The sequence below is a fragment of the Suricata suricatta genome, chromosome 1 (genome assembly GCF_006229205.1).
Source record: "Suricata suricatta isolate VVHF042 chromosome 1, meerkat_22Aug2017_6uvM2_HiC, whole genome shotgun sequence".
Lineage (NCBI taxonomy): Eukaryota > Metazoa > Chordata > Mammalia > Carnivora > Herpestidae > Suricata > Suricata suricatta.
In genome coordinates this window covers 36692264-36706540 of record NC_043700.1, presented here as the reverse complement: position 1 = coordinate 36706540, position 14277 = coordinate 36692264, and the positions used below count along the sequence as shown (strand labels likewise).

The window sequence follows — 14277 nt, the reverse complement described above, 5'->3', positions numbered from 1 at the left end:
GCTCTCCACATTTTAAGTGCTCACCAGTCACATGTGATTAATAGTTACCTACTGTCTGGTGCAGATGAGAACATTTATTGAACAACACTTTTCTAGGAAATTCTGTCAATAAGGACATCAAATTATATGCCATAATAGCTTTGTTTTTTAAATTTTTGAATCTTGCTGAAATCGGAGTCAAGGTGACATAAAAGGAAAAGGAGTTGCTACCCAATATTTATTAATCAGAATGGGTCTAGAAGCAAAGGACAATGATAAAACCAGTATGCTGGCTAGCAAATAGAGTATTGTCGATCGGTAGTAAGCACTTACTATATACACAGAATATATGTGTATATAGTTCATATCACTAAATGTTCATATCACTCACATTCCCCACGTTCTTTCCATTTCCACTAGTTCCACCTGTTCATTCTTGGTGCTTTCTGTTTCTGTTTTCTTTTTCCTGCTTTCCTTAAAGTTATTTAAACATTTTAAAAACTTTCATTTTGGGGGTGCCTGGGTGGCTCAGTCGGTTAAGCGTCTGCCTTTAGCTCGGGTCATGATCTCACAATTTGTAGGTTTGAGCCCCACACTGAGCTCTGTGCTGACAGCTCCGCTTTGGAGTCTGTGTCTCCCTCTCTCTCTGCCCCTCCCCGGCTCTTGCTCTGTCTCTCTCTCTCTCTTGCTCTCAAAATTAAATAAACATTAATAAAATTTTTAAAAAGTTTTCATTTTGATTTATCTATAGTGTTTCCAAGTGTATATCTTTGTATAGCATTTTTTAGGGGTTGCTGTAGATATCACATTACATATGTATATCTTATCAATTTACTTGATTCTTGAGTTTAAAGTGTCAGTTTATGAGTTCACTTTAAGTATAGAAACCTTGCCTCTCTTTATATCCCTTTACCCTCATCTATTTACAATAAGTTTATCTTAAATATTTCCTCTAGGTATATTGGGAATCATATCAAATCATGTCATAATATTTGTTTCAATCATCAAGCACAATCTAGAAAACTCCAGAAAAGTAAAGTGTATTGTATTTATCCATACTTTAACTCCTTATTTTTTTCTTCCATCTTTTTTCCCCAAAATATTCATTCATTTATTTATAATGAGAGTGAGAGATCGCACGCACAAGCTGGGGAGGGGCGGGGGGGGGGAAGAGAATTCCAGCTGGAGCCCGACGTGGGGCTTAAACTCATGAACCATGAGCTTATGACCTGAGCTGAAATCAAGAGTCAGATGCTCAACTGACTGAGCCACCCAGACACCCCTCTTCCTTCTTTCCTGAAGTTCCAAGAATCCTTCTTTTATCATTTTCTTTCTATTTAAAGAACTTCATTCAGCTATTCTTTTAGGGCATGTCTATTGGCTACAAATTCTTAGTTTTCTTTCATTAGAGAATTTCATGAAGACTTCCCCTTCATTCAGATGACATTTTTCAATGTGCCTCTAGTATATTTTAGCTGGAAATAGGATTTTGGCTTGACAGTTCTTTTCTTTAGCTCTTGAAAAATATTGTGTCATTTTTCTGGCTTCCTTCATTCCTGATCAGAAATCCACTATCATTCAAATCATTTCCACCACATTATTCCCCCAAAAGTAAAATCTGTCTTGGAGCTTTATGCATTTTCTCCTTTGTCTTTGGGTTTAGAGGCTTGACTTTATGTATTAGTGTGGATTTCAGTGAGTTCATCTTGTTTGGGGTTTGCTCCACTTGTGTTTTATTTTAGTTTTGATTTTTGCCAAATTCTTGGAAGTTACTGCTACTACTTTGGATGCTTTTCAACCACACCCTCTTTCTTCTCTCCTCTTGGGATTTGAATGACATGAATATCAGCTCTTTTGTTACAGTCCCACAGGCCTTTGAGGCTCTTAGTTGTTTTCTAATTTGTTTTCTCTCTGCTGTTTTGATTGGGAGATTTCTGTTCTACCTTAAGGCTCACTGGTTTATTTCTCTGCATTCTGCTGTTGACCCTATCCATCGACATTTTAACTTCAGTTATTGTATTTTTCAGTTCTAAAAATTCCACTTCGTTCTTCCTTGCATCTTCTATTTCTTTGCTGAGACTTTGTCTTTTTTCATTTGTTTCAAGCAAGTTAATAATTGAGGCATTTTTTTTTTAATGGTGGCTGCTTTAGCATCCTCTCAGATGATTCTAAATTTCTGCCACTTCAGTGTCTTTCTCAGCTGAGGTTACCTGATTCTTGGTATGATGAGTGATTTTAGATTGAAATCTGGACATCTGGGTATTAGGTGATGAGACTCTGGATTTTATTTACTTCTTCTGTTCTAGTAGGTCTCCTCTGACATTATTCCAGTGGAGGAAGGCAGAGTGCCATCTCATTTCTACCAAGGGCAAGTGGAAGCCCAGGCCTCTCATTTGGTCTCCTGACACACAAGTGGAAAGGACCCTTTATAACTCCACCAATACCAGTTTGGTTGGAAAGGGTGATGTGCCTCCTTACTGTTCCCCACACGGGTTCCACTTAACCCAGCGGGGGAGACGCTGTTACTGCTCAACATCAGTGCAAGTCCCAGTTCCTCAGCTGGTGTTGTCTGACATCACTCCAGTAGGGCACTTCATTTTAGCCTGATGTGCCAGAAGTCTAAACTTCCTCCCTGGTCTTTCTAGCAGGGGTGAGACCTTTGGTTTTTTTAGTTTGTTTTGTAGTGTTAACTGGAATTGAGTGGTTATTGTTTAAAATTTTTCTGTGTTCCTAGGCTGGCACTGTCCTAGCTCTGTGACTAGTGTAATGGGCTGAACAGTGACCCCTCCCCCAAAAAAGTATGTTCATGTCCTAATTCCCAGAACCTGTGAGTATTACATTATATGGCAAAATATGTGATTCAGGATTTTGAGAGGAGGAGCTATCCCAAAGTATTGGGATGGGTCCTAAATCCAACAAGTGTCCTTATAGAGACAGGAGAGATTTCACAAATGGAAAAGGAGGCAATAAAACCACACATGCAGAAACTGGTCAGATGTACCAATACACCAAGGATCACCTAGAGCCACCAGAAGCTGGCAGAGGAAAGGAACATATCTCCCCTAAAAGCTTTGAAGGGAGTGTAGCCACGCCAGCATCTTGATTTCCGACTTCTGGCCTCTAGAACTGTGAGAGGACACATTTTTGTTGTTTTAAGCCACCTAGTTTGTGGTAATTTGTCCCAGTTTGGTACTGGGAAGTAGAATGCTGCTCTAACAAATACCTAAATATGTGAAAGTGGCTTTGGAATTAGACAATGGATGGAGACTAGAAGAATTCTGAGGTTATGATAGAAACAGCTCACATTACCTTAAACAGGCTACTGATAATAAAAACAGACATTAAAGACATTGACCAGAGCTTAGAGGTGAGGAGCCTGGTAGAAAAATCTTGTATCATCTTACTGAACACACATATCATTGACAGAATGTTGGTAGAAATAGGAATGTTACTTGACTAAAGTGTGTTCTGCATTACATGGAAAGCAAACTTGTAGGTAGGCAATGAACTTGGATGTTTAGCTGCAGAGATTTCCAAGCAAAGTGCTGAGGGTGTAACCTGATTTCTCCTTGCTGCTCATAGTACAATGGGAAAGGAAGGAAATAAATTGAAGAAAGGACTGTAAGAAAAAAAAAGAAAAGAAGAACCAGCACTGAATGATTTGCAAGGCTCTCAGCCTCTCCGGATTGCAAAGGTGCTAAAATGAAGACGTTCACTGTTGGGAAAGCATCCTCTGCAGAGTAGGCCAAGGGTGCAGGTGGATAAACTCTTACTGAAGAGATTATGTGAGTGACTCACAGACCCACCCAAGCATCACAGCAGAAGCCAGGAATAGAGATGGGGTTGCCCAAGAAAGATCTGTGGACCTTTTGTCTAAAGATAAGGACTCTCAGGACATGCAAAGGAGACCACTAAAGTTTTGGGACTATCACAGAAAGCAGCTTAGATAGGAAGGGGCAGAGAAAGGATGAAAAGAGATGTCTGTTGGACTTTCGAAACTCTGCAGGCAGGGAACGGTTGATAGAGTTACTCAGTTGTAAACATGTGCTAGCCTTCAAGAAGAAAAATGATTCAGAGAGCAAAGCCATGGATACAAAGGCAGAGGCTGGAGGAATGGGCACAGAAGCCAGAGACCCATGAGTCATTGTGGGCACAGACTCAACAGGCCTATGGAGCTGCCCAGTGGGCAGAGCCTCAAGCAATGGATAATTATTCTCTAGCGGAATTTGCCAACTGGATTTCAAGCTAGCTTGAGACTGATAACTTGTTTATTCCTTTCAACATCTTCCTTTTGGAATGGGAATATCTATTATATATGTATCTCACCATTGTATTTTGGATGCAGGTACCTTGTTTTCTAGTTTCACAGGTCCACAGATAATTTATGAGCCAGGATAGATCAGACCAAGTCTCCTCAAAAGTGACGAAGATGATGAAATTCAGGACTTCTGAGCTGTTGACATTTAGGTTGTGGTTGTGGACTTGGTTCTGTAATGGGTTGAGACTTTGGGGAATGTTGGGATGGGGTAAGTATTTTACATGTGGGATGAGCATGAATTTTGGGGGGCTAGATAGACTGTAGAGGGTTAAGTGGTGCCCCTCTGCTAGAAGAAAGGTCTGCACCCTAAACCCCTTACATGGCAAAACATGTGATTAAATGAAGGATCTTGAGAAGAGGAACTTATCCTGGATTATGCAGATCAGCCCTGAATTCAATCATAGGGGCTCTAATAAGAGAGTTGACAGACAGAAGATGAAGGGGCAATGTGACCATGGAGGCAGAAATGCAGCCACAAGGGAAGGACACCCTGGACTCACCACAAGCTGGAGGAAGCAAGGAACGGAATCTCCCTGGAGCCTCTGGAGGAAGCGCTGTCCCGTCAGCACCTTGCTTCCAGACTTCTGGCCTCCAGAACTGTGAGAACACAGACTTCTGGTGCTGCGGTCATCTGTTACAGCAGCCCTGGGAATCTCACACCGCTAGAGGGAGCCAGGCTCTTCAGCTGTGCCCACTGGGTGGCTTCTCCAGCACCCACGCGGGGACAAATGAGGCAAAAGTAAAGCCCAGGGAACTCCCTACCATGTCCTTCCTCAGGTCCAAGGTCCCTAGCTGGTCTGCGGCCTTCTACCTTTCAGAGTCTTCCTCTATTTGTTTGTAGATAATGTTGACAGGTTTCAGCTACACTGAAAGGGAGGAACAGGGGAACGTACATCCATATACCTTATCATTTTGGAAGTGCAAGTCCTACCTCCACGGTTTTCACTTTTTTAATCAATTAGCATATTCCAGTTAGTCTTTTTCTTTAATATTAATAAAAAAGTGTTAATGTTTATTTATTTGTGGGGGGAGAGGGAAATTGACAGAGAGAGAGGGAACGAGAGAATCCCAAGCAGGCTCTGCACTGTCAGCATGGAGTCTGACATGGGGCTCGAACTCATGAACACATGAGATCATGACCAAGAGTTGCTTAACCCACTGAGCCACCCAGGCACCTCTATGTTAATTTTCTTAAACCGCTGATTTGGTGATGTCATTTTCTTGCTAAAATTCTTCAGGGCCTATAAAATAGGCCCATAACCCTTAGTCTCTCATTCCTCCCCTCCCCAGTCTGGCTCCATTGAAGCCTCCCTTTCTAGTCTTACTTCCCATTACGCTCCTCACCAGCGTCCCCAAAACCATGCTGTAGCAAATGTACCCTCACACGGTGGGGGGGGGGGTAACAAAGCTGTCAAAGGCATTTGGTCAACAGTAGATTTACACAGATAAACCAGTTTATTACTAGAGGACTCTCAGAAACTTTACCACGCCAGTGTACAATGTGAATCTCCAAGAGGCAATTAAAGCATGAGGCATTTCCTAAACTTACTTGACCATGAAACCCTTTGTACTGTTTCCATGGAAGCCAGTTTGTAAAACCCTTCAATTCCAACTTTCTTCTCTGACCACACTCGCCTATTTGTGATGGTCCAAACTCGTTTTGTTTTCCTGCTTTAACATAAAGAACTTTTGTGAAATGTCACCGAAGCAGTGCTGGTGCTAAGACACCATCTGATCCAGGCACTGGTCAATTTTATAACATTTTCCATGAAGCTGGTTTTTGAGTTCCGAAGTCCTGACCATAAATATTGCCAAAAATAGGTTGTGGAACCCAGTAGAAATGTTTGAGTCATGTTACAAGGTGATGTCATTTTCTTGCTTGAAAAATAGAAACTATTTTTTTAAATAAGTCAATTTAATAATACTGCTAGATGATCCGAGAAGCAGGCACTCCCCTGTCCCACCACCACTGCACGTGGATGTGTCTGAGCAGGGCAAGATGTGGGCACAGCGGTCAGCAGACACGTGGGTGACGGACACCCTTTTCTTCCTCCGTTCTGCCGCACAACAGCTCGCTCCCAGGTAGTCTCCGAGACTCGAAGGGAGGAAGCTGCTCCCTGACCCGGCGCTAGCAGGTCACTCTGTGGCTGCAAGGGCTGCGGGTGGGGAGAGCTGGCATCCACCTCCGACCTGGCTGAAGGGGGCACCACCACCAAAGTAGTGGGTAAAAGGGAAACTTTAGCAGCAGTGAAATGAAAAGAGGAAGAGAAAGGATGGGGCCAGGCCACGTCTACGATTTAGAAGTCTTGTTTAAGCTCCAAATCCAGACGAAACACTAGCTATGAGGACAGGCGGATGAGGGCCTCTGGAGATCAGGAGAGCTCAGGAGAGGGCAGGCTGACACCAAGCATCCTCCACAGTTTGTCCTGAAAGAGTCACCCTAGGCATTTGTCCAGTGGTCTGTGGGGCAAGTACTTTGAGAACTTTTTTCAGACCAGCGGAAGCAGCTGCAGGGGCCTGGTCTCCCCAGATGCTCGTGCCTCCGCGACTCCCAGTGTGCAGGCAGTGCCTGCGGAGGACCCCAGCCCTGGCCCACGGTGAATGTCACAACTCCTGGGGAAGTGAGAAGATCTTTGTCTGGGTGCCGAAGACTGCTGGGACCCGTGACCGCAGGGGCCACCGTGGGAGGGCCTCGGGGCAGGCAGCCCCATCAGGTGGTCAGGGCCACCCACACAGTCAAGAGGCCTGTTCCAGGCTATTCTGCTCTTCTTCTTCCATCTGTAACCAGCTCCAGTCTAGAGACTGAAAGTCAACAGGCATGTTAAAAATACAGTGGCCACCAGTACCCCTTGGATTGTTGGTCTTCCTCAGGAGGTGCCCAGCACCATTTAGAGGGAAATTTAAGTCCTCTCATTAGTCACAGTCTTGTTATTGCAAGGTACTCTCGAGCTAAAGCTATATTTTCACAACCGTACGGGAACTTTCCTTCGGCCTAACCTTGAAGCCACTCAGATCCTGTGACTATGGAAACTAGACAGGCAGTTTTAGTACCACCTGAGGCTCACAGGACTTCTCACCATGGGTAGGTGGTACCAAGAGCTAACCTCAGCTACTGGGTTCCAACCCTACCAGATGAAATGGCCTGAAGAGACTTCCTTTTTCTCTGGTACAAGTGCAAAACACATGCTGTCAGGAGGAGGAATAAAAGATAGAGAAAACCCCAAACCAGAGATGGACACGTGGATAAAGAAGAAGTGATTACAACTAGTTAGCAGTATCCCTTTGGATTCTTTGGGAAACTGAGAAGTAAGGGGGAGGCTAGCAGGTCACTGCATTGGCAGGCGAGGGGCCTTGAAAATCTGAGGAATAGTTTAGGGGCCTCTGAGGCTTCGCTGTAAAATGTACTTGCACCTTGATTAGTTTTTTGTCAGGTTAGCTTCCCTGTAACTAGTACCAACTGCTAAGCTCTGAGCCCCTGCCAGGCGGGGCTGTGACTGGTCCGCGTTTTTGCCCCAGAGTCTGGCACAGCGCGCCATGCACACAGACAGTCAGTAGAGCAACAGAAACTGCAGGAAGAGGGAGGCCTTCTCAGTATGACATCCCCTCCCTTATCAAAATTAAGTGTCCCGAGGACTGAATGAGATAGTGCATGTAGAGGACGTGTAGTGTTAGCCTGGCTACGAATGACAGGAAGCTGTACTGGAAAAGCATAAGCATACATGGAGATGGAGGAGGCGCTGGGCTGCCTCTGCATTTTCTTTCTCTGGTTTGCTGTGGAGAGAAAGGACATGGACAGGGGGACTCACGCGGGCCATTACCCTTAAACTCTGGTCCTGTTCTTTGATGGTGTCTTGCATCGCATTTTCTAGCTGGGTACAGAGGCTGTGTGCTTCGGCCACCAGCTCTTCACTAAGGAAAATGAGCAAATTATTAGAAGATGGCCAGCGTGAATTTTCAGAGATAATGCTATGGAGATTTGTACAAGGTTTTAAAAATGAAATTACAATCATTTTGCTGCTGAGTGTCATAAAGCACCGTGTCACTGACCGTAACCCCATTCACCTAGTTAGGCACCTTTCAGGAGCCACCCACAGCCACAGGCGTTACCGTTCACAGTGTGAAGGAGCAAGCAGAGCTCTTTTTACTAGAAAAGTTAGAAGTAAACTCAGACAACTGAACTTAATTCTCTCCAAACTGCCAAACTCTAAAGATATCTCACAAATCACCTGTTTTCCAGTTTCTGAAATAGAAAAAAAATACATAGACCAAGTAATTTCACCATTTCCATAGTTCCTTGAGATCTGTGAAAAAGCAAGTTCTGGGAACTGATTTCATTTATTCTGCTCTCTCTTCTCCAGGGTAAGAAATGTACCTATCATGAGCGGCCGTGGGGAGAAAAGGAAGAGTATAATAAGCCGCTGTCCTGTTGTAACCTCAGCTCCAGGACATGGCTGGCCAACCTGTGCTCCGGGATGACTTCCCGAGCTTCCAGGATATCACTGGAGGGACTATGCTAAATCCAGGAGGACAGTTCTCTGGACCTCCACTCATCTTGCAAAGCATGACTCTCTGACGGAAGGAAGACAGGCCACCTTCCTGCTCAGCCTCTTCCACGGAGCTACTAACTAGGTCGGAGGCTCAGGGCCAGCTCCAAAGAGGCATAGGACCTGGTTACTATCCTCAAGCTCACAGTAGTTGGGGAAAGAATTAAGAATCTAAGGTCACATATGATTAAGGACCACAACAGTATAGGCTACGAATTCCCCCAAGCACAGGAACAGGATTTTTATTCTGTTTTGTGTTTAAAGTTTATTTTGAGAGAGAAAGAGAGAGAGAAATGAATGGAGGAGGGGCAAAGAGAGGGGGACAGAGGATCTGTCGAAAGCAGAGAACGTGACCAAGTTCGAACCGACAAACTGTGAGATCATGACCTGAGCCAAAGTCAGACACTTAACTGACTATGCCACCCAGGCGCCCCAGAACAGGATTTTTAAAGCAGGTTTACTGAGATATAATTTAGATACCATACAGTTCATCCATTTAAAGTGTATAATTGGGTGGTTTTAGTGTATTTACAGAATTCCAGGATCTTGACCATAAGCTAATTTTAGAACATTTTCATTATGCAGAAAGAAACCTTGTGCCTGTGATCAGTCACTTCCCACCCACCCTCCACCTGCCCTAGGCAGTCATTAATCCATTTTCTAGGTCTACAGATTTGCCCCCACAAACGATTTTAACCGTCACCAGGGCAGGAGACCCAACGCATAGAAGATGCTGGTGAAGCTGCGTGGGACTGGACTAGAAAACAAAGACACCCACGGGCGGTCCAAGAAGAGAGTGCTCTCTGTGTGAGCGGCCAGGGCACTGGGGGGGGGGAAGCCGGGGAAGCAGCTGTGTCCTGCTGGTGGGAGACCTCCCAGGACAGGACATCAACCAGCACACGGAGGTTCTGGAACTTCAGAGTGCATCAGAAGCCAGCCAAGGCTTCTGGAAGGCTGACTGCTGTGCCCTGCGCCCAGGGCAGCTGATTCAGCCTCTGCATTTCTAAGTGCCCAGAGGCCGCTGATGTGGCTCAGACTTTGAGAACCGCTGGGCCAAGGCAAGGAGTCTGTATGGGGACAGGGGACCTGCCTGGATGGTGGCTCTGAGGTGGCTGCAGATGTCTGAAAAGGCTCAGGTCGAATCCTCTGGGGGAGGGGGAAGCCACTACTAGTTACTGGCCAAAAAATAACTTGATCAAATGGTATTCTGTGAAGACTAATTTGACTAGGGTGGGGGCTTGGAGGCAGGACCAGATGGGAAGCAGGGAGACCAAAGGACTCGCGGAAAGGGCTGAGATGCTGTTCACCATCTCAGAGGCAGTGGCCCAGCTGACAGGAGGGGAAAGCAAGGGAGAAGAGAGTGTGAGGCGAGGCAGTGGGAGGAAAATCCTAATGTGGTAACTCAGAGCAGTGGAAGGTGAGGGAGAGGAGGCAAGATGACTGAGGCGTGGCCAACAGGGCACTCCCTGCGGGGAGTCTGGTTTTGAACAACAGATGAGGGGTGATGGGACTATATAATAGCATGGGACTGATCGGTACCTTCAATGTCCCCATTATGCAATTAGTACTCCAATCCTTAGACAAGGCAATTACTTAGTTAGCAAGTTGCAAGGACCTAGAGAGCAAAATATCACATTTGCCTAGCATTTTAACAAACACAAAGAAACACATGCACAAAGTCGCTAGACAGATAAAGTGATCTATCAATGATAAACAGGCACGTCCACTCCCACAACCTCCCAGTGCACCCAGGCCATAACACAGGCACCGTACAGTGACCTACCTTTTCTTGACGGACTCGGGTAAGCTGTGAGGGGCAGTGGAAGGCTGAGACATCAGCTGACCGGGGTGACTGAGGCGAGCAGCATTCATGCTATCTGGGCTTCCGCTCACAGGACCACGAACTTTGCTCTAAAGACAAAACCAAAAGAGAATCAATAGAATTTTGGAGCAAAGGGATGATTCCAGTTTTGCATTCACACCGTGGTATTTTCTCATGAAACGATTGGTCACAAGACACTAACTGTCCCTACAAATTTTTAGTCATCATCCCTGCTCATGGCCACAGTCTGCATTTAGGTTTAGAAAATCTTTCTGCACCTATACGTGTACTTTTTTTTTTTAAATGCTTTTAAATGTTTATTTACTTTAGAGAAAGAGAGGGTGAATGGCAGAGAGAGGGAGGCACGGAATCCAAAGCAGGCTCCAGGCTCAGAGCTGTGCACCCCAGGGGCTCTGCAACTCCAGCCCCCAGAGCGCCGGTGCCCCCGTTCCGTGGTGAGGTCTGCCAAAGTCTCAGATCAATCCCCCAGCTGCCATGAGGGATTTCCCTAAAACCCAAACGTGACCATACCATTTCCATACTTAACTTCCTTTGACGTGAGAGAGAAAAACAAATTCTGTAGTGTGTTCCTTGCCTTCGAAATAAAATGTGGCCTGCATAAGCCGGTCCTAGCCTGCCTCCCCAATTTCATTTCAAACAACAGACCTTCCCCCCCCCCCCCCCCCACGCCACTCTGGTGTAGCACCCAGAACACACCCACTCCTCCAGGCTTCCGTGCCTCTGATAGGGTAATGTCTTTGTTCTGGAATGTCATCTCCACCTATTACCTGCCTACCTCCTACTCACTCTTCCAGTTGAAACAACACTTCCTTGTGAACCTTTCCTGTGGTTCCCTCACCTCCAAGATGGAAGCTGACATTCCTCCTTTGCACTCAGGCTACAGCTCATGCTCACAGCACTACAGCTGCTGAGGAGCACTTGCTGCCCCGAATCTGAATTCACTCACATGGTGAGCACATGTGCCCCTCACCAGATTATGAGCTCCCGGGGCCGGTACCACACTTCTTTCCTCCATTACTTCCAGTTTTCATCTCACTCCTGGGCACATGGTCAGCCGTCAGCAAATGTCACATGAATGCAGATGGCGTATCAGGCAGTCACTGCAAATACCTCAACTTCCCTCTCCTTCCTGAAGCTTCTCTCCTTCTCATCTCTTTTTAAATTTTCTTCCTTTCTTATAGGAGGAAAAGTCATTCATCCCTTCCCAAGGCCAATTCTTCCATGCATGCCCATGAAGCTGACAACCCACTCTTCTCGGGACTTGGCCACTCAACCATCTCCTACCTTTCTGACGCTGTGACTCTCCCAGTGCACTGTGTCCTACCTGACCTACAAACGCTCCAGTCCGTGATCTTACAACCATCCTTGCACCCTGCCTCCACTGTAAGCAACTATCTTCCCATTCTGCTCTTCGCTCTTAACCACCACCAGTGACTAAATCATTCTTTCATCCCCTCAACCTGTCTGCAGCCGGCACAGCGCGGGTCTCTCGGCCATCGGCTCTGGTTTCCATGGCTTTCACCTGGCTCTTCTCCTTCTCTGTCCCAGGCTCTATTTTGTGTCCCATTTCCTCCCTGGCAACATGCAGTGGAACCTCAGCTACAGGAAAACAGTGGGCACAGAAAGTGCGGGTGACAGTACTAAGCACACAGGCTCCAATGAGCGTCAGCCAGGTCATGCAGACATGCACTGCGGTGGGCTGTGTGGATGCCCCTCTAAAGATCTGTAAATGTCCTAAGTCTAGTCACATTTCCATGAATGTGACTTTCATGGAAAAAGGGTCTTCAGAGATGAAGTTAAGGATCCTGAGAGGACATCATCCTGGATACTGAGGAGGGACCCACATTCAATGACAAGTGCACTTATCTGAGACACCCAGAAAAGAGAAGAAGGACCTTATAAAGCCGGGGACAGACACTGTGATGCGGCCACAAGCCAAAGATGACCCGGGGCCACCAAAAGCTGGAAGAAGCAAGGAAGCACTCTCCCCGAGAGCTTGCAGCAGGAGCCCAGCCCTGCCAACACCTTGATTTCGGACTTCCAGACTCCAGGACCCTGAAGGAGTAATTCTGTGCTGCTCTGTGACCACAGCCGCAGGAAATGCACCCGTGCAGGATGAAACACACCTGGTGCGGCCCTGCCCCGGCCCCTCCCTGCTCCCTCCAGGTCTCGGAGCAGAGGAAGGAAGAGTGAGTGGTGGCCGAGTGGTCTGTCAGTGGTATAGCAGGCTCCCTTGGAGGGTGATGACAGCAACCCAGAGGTGGAAAGGCCCAGAAGGCTGGTGAGCCAGGGACTGAGGGCCTGGCTGTGGGGCTCACTCACACAGGCAATCTTCAGGAGATTCCAGAGCTCCTTTTGCCGCTTCTCCTGAAGCCGGACGACAGTCTTCTCATCTTCGTTCATTAAACTCACCACCTCTTCCACCTTGGGCAGCAATTCCAGAGCCTTCTGCTTGCAAACCACAGTTTTACTGTAAAGAATAAATGTGACAAACTCCAGTGGCATTTGGGGTGGAGAAAGCAGGAGAGAACATAATCCCTGGTAATTATGATCCAACAGCAGCCGCTGATAAATTGTCTTCATGGTAAGCAAGTCAGTGGGCCGTGAGAAAATGGCCACACACAGGCCCTCGCCCGCTCCTGAATTCTACACCGGAGGAGGGAAATTGGGGTGGATACCTGAGCTGTGTATAAATCACTCGCACTTTCTTTTCAAAGCCTTGGATGGCCTGAAGGAGCAGCCGGACCATTTCAAGACTGTCACCATCAGTTCGCTGGTCTGGAAAGAGGGAAGGAGCCGCACAGTTCCATCAGAGGCTGGCAGAGAGTGCCACCACCACACACGACAGAACGAGGACCCTGCAGCAGACAGAATGCCCCACTTACCTCTGGGTTTCTCCCGGAGTCTCCTGTAGAGCTCTCTCGCTTGCTCTTCTCTGAAACAGACAAAGGAGCAGCTCTGTCAAGATGTTGAGGTCAAATAAGTGTGGCACATTGGTTAGTCATTTCCTGCCTGTAGAATCACTGACTTAGAAGCAAGACCAGCACTATGTCTTGACGGGAGAAAACTACTACCCCTAACGATGCTATAGGGATGCCTATGATGAGGAAATAGTGACTCGTTATCAAAACTCACCCATCTCTCTAAGAGAGAGAATCTTTTTTTGTTTTTAAGTTTATTTGTATTTACCTTGAGAGAGACAGAGAGGGCAAGCGAGGGAGGGGCAGAGAGAGAGAAAGAGAGAGACTCATAAGCAGGCCCTGTACCGTCAGTGCAGAGCCCAACTTGGGGCTTGAACTCACAAACTGTGAGATTATGGCCTGAGCCAAAACCAAGAGTAGGACACTTAACCACCCAGCCAACTGAGCCACCCAGGCATCCCTAATGAGAAAGAGTCTTTCTACTCTGTCCCTTGGAATTTCCTATCCATGTGGCTTCTGGAATAGTGATTCCAGCACTGGACCTAAGCTTGGAGAACACAGGCCCCCTGTGAAAACTCAAGCCCAAGGGCAGACACAAACTTCTATCCCTTTTCCACCTCAACACAGTGAAACTAGCTGACATTTCAGAGGGGACTTTCATTTGAAAACTAA

At 46.5% G+C, this 14277-nt stretch overlaps 1 protein-coding gene across 8 annotated transcripts in view; it reads right to left on the bottom strand.

Annotated features, from left to right (window-relative positions):
- The window catches only part of IKBKB (inhibitor of nuclear factor kappa B kinase subunit beta), an 85166-nt gene that overhangs the window by 7766 nt on the left and 63123 nt on the right, over positions 1-14277 (bottom strand). For 5 of the 8 annotated variants that reach the window (XM_029936542.1, XM_029936496.1, XM_029936525.1 and 2 more), the window contains 5 exons: positions 13570-13619; positions 13363-13462; positions 13007-13154; positions 10625-10752; positions 8116-8206 (listed from right to left, as the gene is read on the bottom strand). In XM_029936542.1, the coding sequence (XP_029792402.1) occupies positions 8116-8206; positions 10625-10752; positions 13007-13154; positions 13363-13462; positions 13570-13619 (517 nt within the window). Of the gene's footprint in view, positions 1-5729; positions 7100-8103; positions 8207-10624; positions 10753-13006; positions 13155-13362; positions 13463-13569; positions 13620-14277 lie in introns of those variants that run through there. The other 3 variants (XM_029936530.1, XM_029936537.1, XM_029936521.1) reach the window with 2 other exon arrangements.